This window comes from Hydractinia symbiolongicarpus, chromosome 14 (genome assembly GCF_029227915.1).
Source record: "Hydractinia symbiolongicarpus strain clone_291-10 chromosome 14, HSymV2.1, whole genome shotgun sequence".
Taxonomy (NCBI): Eukaryota; Metazoa; Cnidaria; class Hydrozoa; order Anthoathecata; family Hydractiniidae; genus Hydractinia; species Hydractinia symbiolongicarpus.
This window is the reverse complement of record NC_079888.1, coordinates 11625276-11633927: the sequence shown is the minus strand read 5'-3', so window position 1 is coordinate 11633927 and position 8652 is coordinate 11625276. Positions and strand designations below refer to the sequence as shown.

General features: G+C 32.1%; 1 protein-coding gene across 2 annotated transcripts; it reads left to right on the top strand.

The window, feature by feature from the left end:
- Positions 1-16: 16 nt before the first annotated feature.
- Positions 17-8050, top strand: LOC130625284 (sperm-tail PG-rich repeat-containing protein 2-like). Of its 2 annotated transcripts, none has more exons than XM_057440338.1 (14): positions 17-199; positions 1600-1730; positions 2397-2459; positions 2866-3009; positions 3497-3739; positions 3938-4060; positions 4187-4264; positions 4339-4434; positions 4978-5073; positions 5462-5587; positions 5951-6061; positions 6620-6724; positions 7056-7148; positions 7433-8050. In XM_057440338.1, exons 2-14 carry the CDS (start codon positions 1622-1624, stop codon positions 7570-7572), a joined length of 1527 nt encoding a protein of 508 aa, XP_057296321.1. In that variant the 5' UTR covers positions 17-199; positions 1600-1621; the 3' UTR covers positions 7573-8050. The 2 variants fall into 2 exon arrangements, with proteins under 2 accessions (XP_057296321.1, XP_057296322.1); XM_057440339.1 differs by having other exon boundaries at positions 18-199; positions 2866-2967.
- Positions 8051-8652: the final 602 nt, after the last annotated feature.

Below are 8652 nucleotides of genomic sequence, written 5' to 3'. Positions count from 1 at the left end.
TTGCTCAGAAATCTCGGATTACATTACAAAAAATATGACGTGTTGAGCAAGGCCAAAATCATGGAAGACGAAAATCGAAACCGAAACTGAATTTCTTTCCATTGGACGTCACCTAAAAAGAAGTTATGGTGTATGACGTTTTATTTGGTAAATCGTGTACGAGGCAAGAGAAATCTATGCGCTGTATGCAATAGGAGAGGTACGTGACATTATTTACGTCTACAGCATTACATATTATGCTAGCTAGCTACAAGTGCAGCGGATGCTTTAAGCATGTATTCAGGCTCAGGGGGAATTTTTCAGCATATATTAAGCATATTGCTCAGCCTTGGCGAATCCTTATGATATTTAAACTAGATAGGCATTTAAGACATAATTATGCTGTCTGTGAACTTACCTGTTTTTATTATACCTTTAGCTAGTGTGGCTGTTTTTAAGCTAAAACAGCATCTTATTCATATAGTTTACAAGGCAATGTTTAACTTTTTAAATATTTTTCCCTATAAAAATAACTTAAGCATAATTTAAGCCTGACTGTGTTTAATGCATAAGCGTATACCACAACCCCTGTAATTTGAACTTGCTTGTAAAACATGTATATAATCTACTTAACTTTTCTTCTGTAAACCAAAGGTGGTAACTGCAAGTAGATGGGAAGTTTTTGTTGACATGCTAAATTTTTGTTTTAGCTAGTTGCTTTAAGTAGAGATTTCAGTGAAATAACTATTATGCACAACTAACAAATTTTAAATATACTTTTGAAACAATAGTTTTGTTTACCAATTTTTTATTGTCGTTTAATCGAAACATGATTTAGTTTCGTATAAAAACTAAGCATGCTTTATTCAAGTGTGACCCCTCTATTGTGTCAAAGCAGAATTTATGAACCTTGGGAATTAAACCCAAGGCATTTTTGCCAAACTTAATTTTGAAAATCATTTCCCATTTGACGGTATCCCTTTTTGAAAACTTGTTTTTTTATCACAAATCTTTGAAGAAAGTAAAAAAAAGGTAGCAAAATTATTTTGGGTTTCTGTGAAACTGACAGAAAATTATATACCAAAGTAGTTTTTTTGATGAATAAAGCCATTAAAAAACCTTAAATATTTTTTCAAATATGCTACCAACCCTGAAAGTTAGAGAAGCATCTGAGCCATTACTATAAAGAAATACCTTTTGAAGCAATAAAGGATATACATATTTATAATTCACAAACACGTAAATATTCATAGGTTGAAATAAAATTCCCATGTTGCTTAAACATGTTGCTGTCCTGTAAAGACAGTGGAAACATAGCTCAACAAAAAAATTAATAATCATATAATGCTGATTTAGCAGTTTTTATAATCATACACCATGCTTCTAAAAAGATGTATAGGTGCTGAGTTAATGAATATGTTATTTTGATTTAATCATAGTAAAACCATGAAAAAAATGGTTACTTTATACATTTTTTATGACTAAATAGATCACATTTTCCTAAATGTTTAAAAATGAAAAAATTCAGGCATATCAAAATCTGTGCACATGTTACATTGTATAAATTGACGTCCATGGAGGATTTGAATTAGTAACATTAAGTATGTGTTCAAAATTTAGAAAAATCTGTAAAAATATCACGATGGAAGGCAACATTGTTGTAGAAGAAGATATTCAAGATGAGAATACAGTAAATAGATCACAAACAGAAATGCTGACTTGTGAGAAAGGAACTGCAAAAAAATTGATAAGTAAGTACCTGATGTGTTTTTTTTTCATTTTGTTTTTGTTATGTTACACTGAATTCTATAAAGGTTATTGCAGTGTTCTATAAAATACTTTTTCATCAATTGATGAAGCATTGCAAAAAATTTTTTTTTCTATTTTTTTTTTTTTTTCAATATATATGATCACAGGGACACAAAATAGTATAATATTTACATTGATTACTATGGCCTAAAATGTAACAGCATTTATTTTTCGTACTCTTAACAGTCATTTTGTTGGCAGGTAAAAGATATAAAATCAAATTGATTTGATTTTGTTGTATCTTATTTTTGGTAAGGTAAAAATGCTACTGGTTACAAAAACCTTGTTTTTGAAAAATTTCTTCATATTTCAACAAAAAATTCTAAGTCAAACCTTTTTGTATCCAGCCAATCAGAATGAATTATTTATGCTGAATGTTTTCCTTGCTATTAAGCAAAAGTTACCTGTTACACAGATATGTGGTGGCTCAATGACTTTTTTAGCTGATTGTGACAAAATTGAATTTGTTACTATTGCCTAAAATCATTGCCTTGTGTCCCGTGGCTTAAGATCTTTGTATTGAAATGTAATGATAAGTAAGTATGCTGTATATACAAATGCCATAAGGAGATCTATATATACCCTTTTGTAAATAATATATTTTTTAGTTAACAGAACTGCAATGGGTGAATATATTCCACAAGATAATGGCAAGCCATTGACACAATTAGGTAACCAAATTAGCAAGAATGGTATAATGAACTCTCTATCTCATATTCTTCATCAAACAAATATTTTAGTTATTTCCTTTGCCCATTTTTTTCCTGATATCTTTCTCTCATATTTTTATTTTGCTAATTAACTCCTCAGTCACTTGCAAGTTTGAGATAGTGGGAGTCCGCTGTTTCTTCATGGCTGTTCATGTAATATGTATTTAGCATCCTTTTCTTTTCACATTGTTAATGATCCATGCAAATACAAAAGTGTTTTTTTTAATTTTAAGATAAAAGATGTCCTTCTCAGGTGCACAGGAAGAACAAAACTGACAGAAAATATCTTGTGCACAAAATTTTATAGGAGAAAAGCCTTTACCCTATTTTATTGTCAACAACATTAATTCTTTATATATATATTTAGCAATACCTCTTCCTGGTGCAGCAGATTATTCTCCAAGCATATCTTTAACAAAGCCATCACCACCACAATATTCAATCGTTGGAAAGCCGAAGCCACCTTCATGTTTGTTACTTAAATACTTTGATCCATCATCGATTTGTAATAGTAACTTAGCTGCATTTTATTTAAATATGTTGTAATACAAAAGCAAATTTAAAAATTGAGTATAATTTTTTTTTTGTGATCAGCCAACTCTTAGGTCTATTTTTCACTTAGTTTTTGTACAAAATGTCTGTGATTGTACTTTTATCATATGGCTAATTCTAATACGTTCTTTCAACCAGAAATTCAAAGAGTAAATTTAAAATTTATAAATAACATAAATGACTCCCTATTTCAACGCGCTTTACAAATTCAAGAATTTTACTGGCTAAAATCGAAAAAATGTTGGCTTTAGCCAAAGTATTTTAAGTACCTTAACTAAAGTGGTCATTTATGTGGATTATTTCAAGCAGTATTCAAAAAGTATTTTTATAGTAAAATAGCCTCACATTTTTCCTTAATGCAACCTTTAAAATCAATCTCCTTCCTTATTTCATTATATATACTATGATTAACCCTTAAAACTGTACTAATGTTCTTATACTTTTAGTTGATCTTTTTCCTGGTCCAAATAAATACAAAACCGAAGGAGATATGGTATGGAGAGATAGAGGCTTTCCACTTATTGGTAAAAGCAAGTCAGGTTGTCATGAAACCTGCTCATTGGGACCAGCAGCGTATTTGTTGACTCATGGCAACCTTGCTGAAAAAAGCTCCAAATGTAGCATGAGTGGAAGACAAAAGATTATGCATGGACCACCAGACTATCGTGTCCAACCTGTTGATAGTCAAGGTAACTTTTCACATCTGTGAAGGACAGTCAGTTCAAATTTATGGAAAGATTTGATTGTTTAAGCAGCAGAAGCTGTCAAATTTTTGCTCTGTAATCTCAAGCTTTCTAACAACGGATTTGTTTAGTTTTTTGTTTATTTGCTTGTTTACGAAGTTGAAATTTAAGGAACCGACGTGACGATAACTTGTTTTTTGTCAGGTTTTAAAACACCAGGTCCTGCCAAATATCGTCCGAAATCGAGTCATTGGCAAAAGAACATCAAAAAATCGTTTGGACTGGCTCTACCTCTTCAAACTAACCAGTTAAACTCGATAACCCCAGGTGGGTTCAAATAAATTATAGTTGTTTTAATTTTTTTTGGTATTTTTATACTTGTGTTGTTCTAATTGTTCAGTGTTTAAAATATAAGTGCTCTAACAAAATTTTCTTTACGGACAATATTTTTAGGTCCAGCTGTGTACGATATTCGTTGCAAAGACCGAGGTCCTGCTTATTCTTTAAGTGAAAGACTACCAACACCAAAAGGTAATACTTGTAAATTATATCACATTTTCATTTTAGTGTTTTATCAAATCATAATTTGTCTGTCTAACACCTAGCAAGCAACAACCCTGGTCCAGCTGCCTATGATCTTGGTACAACTATTGGTAAAGCTGTAGCCAAATCTATTTCCAGTCGACAGCCTGAAATATCCAGTATGTGCTTTTCATTTATTGTTCCATCTAAATTCCTTCTATTGGAAATGATAATCTATGATGAAATTTTTTATTCATACCGGTGCTATTCATAGCTAGTGTAAATTATTTAAATTAAGATTAGAACCTCTTGAAACAGTGTCTAACGGTGTAAAAATGAGAAAAAAATTGAAGCAGTGGCAAATTACAGAGATCTTTAAATTTTTATCAAGAAATCGGATTTTAGTGGCTCATCTCAGGAGTCAGAAAAACAGGCTGACTGCAACGTTTGGTTGAAGTCTAAGCGTGTGGCGTGTGAGCGAGTGGTTATAAAGCTTGTTTTGTCATCACCTTGACGGTTGTTCGGTACAAAGCATGGTCATATTTAGCAAGTCATGTTACCGTAGCTACATGTTAATCTATGTCATTTGAGAGAACCTGGGTTAATAATACGAATGTGTGTCTATTTTCTATACTAAGAAAGTTGCGATCACGCTGATAACTATATTGTATAAATATTCCTAAATAATAATAATACTGATTGTGATATTTAACGGCTTTTAGATTTATGGGCGCCTAGTCCCAATACGTATGGAGTGCCATCTCGACTTGGCGAAGGTCCGAAATGCAGCATGACCTATCGAACGTTCGAAAGAAACGGTACCATGTTTGTTTTTATTGTATCTACAGTTTCGTTGTCCGTTGTACTATTTTGCATCAAAAATAATTAACTTTGTCTTATCTACCTCTATGTTTGTTTGGGTAGTAAAGAATTTTATAACAGAACTGTTGTCGATTCGGCCATTGTAGTCTGATTTGATACCATCTTTTCCACATTGTAACATTTTTATTGCGCATATAATGTAATTTTGATGTACAATTATGTTGATAATTGAAACATTTGTTAATTTGAATAATTTTGACATCAATTATAATTTTTTTAACCGTGAAATATTTCCAGCATTTACTCGATTATCTGTTCGTTTTTGTGTGCTTTTATATCTGTCGCTGTTACTGTTATATCCACTGTTGTTAACATTCTTTATAGTGAGTCCACAGCCTGGTCCAGATACTTACAAATGCACTATCAAAAACTTGAAAAAGCAGCCGGTGTATTCATGCAGAAAAGTTTGCCGACCCATATATCCTGACATTCTCAACTATGCGGAGTACAGTAAGATTTCGATATATAACATATATAACTTTTTTTTTATTTTGAACTACATCTTTAAAATGACCTCAGGTGGACTTGATTAATTTAACAATGTCCTATAGTCTGTATGTCCTATAGTCTGTATGTCCTATAATCTCGAGTAGTGATTTTTCAAGTTATTTTTCTTAAAATAAACAATGTGTCCGAAGATCAATTGATCATACCACTTGTAAACAATCAAGTTTATTTTCAGTGGCAATCTGTAAACTTCAACCTGTATCCGTCTTAAAAGTTGTCAGTGTACGTTCAATATGGAAGTTGTGCCCAAATTCTTTTAAAAGCCTTTTTAATTCCTCTTGGTATAAAAAGATCTCTTATTCTAAGGTGTAATGAAGAACAGTGTTGTCGGACCTGGTACCTACGATCATCAAAACCGTTTTTCAAAAAATGATGCTCCCGCACATTCGATGGGAAAGAGATTCCAAAAGAAATCAGGTAAACCAGATTTTACAAGTAGTGTTTTTTATTACCTTTTATGGTTTTCTTCTACCCTCAGGTGCTCAAAAGGGGCGATTATAATAGTTAGATTGTGCTTGTGCAACAATTCCTACCGAAAATAGAGCATCTCTATAATAATAATCATAATGATGATAATAATAATAATAATCGGTGTTTTCGGTGTTTTGACCCTGATGAAAACTTTTACTGAAGAAATACAACTTTCGATTTTGCAGAAAATTCCGGCTTGTTGAAATTTTGCCTATTCGTTCAAATCGCAAGTGATTCCAGTGATACTAATTCGCCTAATGGTGTGTAGGTTTAATTTTAACTAAAAATAGATTTATGTAACAAAACATTAAAATTTCGATGCCGCTGTTATGTATTTATTTGTTCGCTGTGTTTTTAAGAAAGTATAGCGTTTTTTCCATTTTTGAACTGATACATATAATGTTTGAGAAAAAGAAGTAGATGTTAGAAGAGAAAATACTGCTTGATAGAAGATTCTGTTTTTTTTTTTTGCAATCTTAAGTTCACATCCATATTATTTTTTAGAGGAAACTCCTGGACCGGCTACGTACAACGTCAAACTTCCCGCACGTCCAGATGGTAAACGCGTAGCAGCGTTCTCGATGGGTAGCAGGATTGAAGCAAGATCAGGTAACTTCCTTTTTTGCTTAAACAAGACAGTCCAACTTTTTTATTAATTGATTGATTTTGCCTTCTCACCTTTTTTTAAAAACTTTTGTGGGAAATAAATTATTACTTTTTACCCGCTTTTTTACTTGATTATTTTGACGAAGCGTTGCATTATTGTTAAAAGTGATGCATTGTTGTTAAAATTGATGAACTATTGTTAAAATTGATGAATTATTGTTAAAAGTGAAGCATTATTGTTTACAGTGATGTATTATTGTTAATAAAAGTGATGCATTATTGTTTGTAAAAGTGATGCATTATTGTTAAGGAAAGTGATGTATTGTTTTTTCAGGTACTGTCGGTCCAGGCCCTGCCGCTTACTATCCAAAAGTGAAAACATCGGCACCTCAGTACAGCATGGGGAAACGATACACCAAACAAAAATGTAAGTAAAAGTAACTTGATGTTTTTGTTGGTTGTTTTTTAAATAAATGATCCCAACTATGGCATGTAGATTAAAAAATCCTGGAAATTGGAAGGGTTAGGTTATGGCAATTTCAAAACATATAGAAATGAAATTTTATTGAATTTTGCTGCAGTTGTAGCTATTACATTTGTAAGAAATTGAATTTTGTTTTAGTTAAATATATTCCGCTGCTTTGGTTACCATTTTCCTGCCAATGCGCATCTACAAATCTTTTTATGTTATTGTCTCACTTATTTTTTTAGCATCAACAGCTCCTGCTCCGAACTCGTACAAAATTCATTCAGGACAAACAAATCGTGGAATTTTAAAAGGTCCAAACCCGACTTTAAAGGCTCGACCGAGTCCATTTGTATATTCCGGTTTTAGACGAATTTTAACTTAGTCTTTAAAATATGTTTCATTGATATTTTTAAAGATCAGTCTACACCAATATCACCCCCAAGTCTCTTCTACTCCAATAATATACTAAATAGCTTCGAATATAAGAAAGCCGGATGAAAGACTGTTACGTAAAGAAGCTCAACCTCGTCAACCTGTGTTGGGACGCACTTGTTTCAATATTACCTAACAAATCCTGGGGACGAGGTTGGAAGAATTTGGCAAGCTGAATAAAATTTTGCGTTTTATCCCGTTGTAAAAGAAGCGAGAAAACATTTACTTTCTATCCAAGAAAAAAAAGTTTCACTGAAAACTTTTGCTTTCAACTTTGTTTACATCTGCCGGCTGTATCCATAGTGATATTATATTTTTATGATTTATCTTTATATTTTGTAATATTCATAATAATTTGGAAATTATTATTCAGTTTTTATAATGAAAATAAAGGTTAAATACAAACGTGGAAACGTGGATGAAGAAAAGGTGGCGATTTTTCTTTTAAAAAGTTCTTGTTGTTTTGTTGTTGTTGTTGCTGTAGTCGCTATTTACTGTCGTTGTAGTGTATTTTCTTTTTCTGATCTGCGACTGAAATCAAGTTGCTTAAGCCAACACGATTCTAAGGGATCCTGGAAAAAAGGTTTATCCTGCGTCCTTTGTATAATTCCTTTATAATATGTTGCGCGTTCATATAAGAGATTTTAGTTAACCATACAGTTTACCAATTATGTCCCCGGCCTTCTTTGATAGTCGGCTTACGTGATCTAACAAATCCTTTTCTAAATGTAATGAAGTTAAGCAACCTTAATCCGTAGTCCGCCGCATTAACGAAAACTATAAACATTGGGTACATGCCAGGAGTTAAATTTCGACTAAAAAACCTTGTACCCAGGGTGGATTTCGAATTTAGTACATCTTTTGCTAATATTCGCACCTCTGTTCAATAGTTATGCTAACGTGCTAATAAAAGTCTGGTAAAGAGGGTGGTTTTTTGTTTTTAACTCATTCGTTAGCGATACAGTGTTTGTTTGATTTGATTTTTACACAAAAACAAAACGGGTCAGAATTTCTCTTTTGTTTTCTGTTG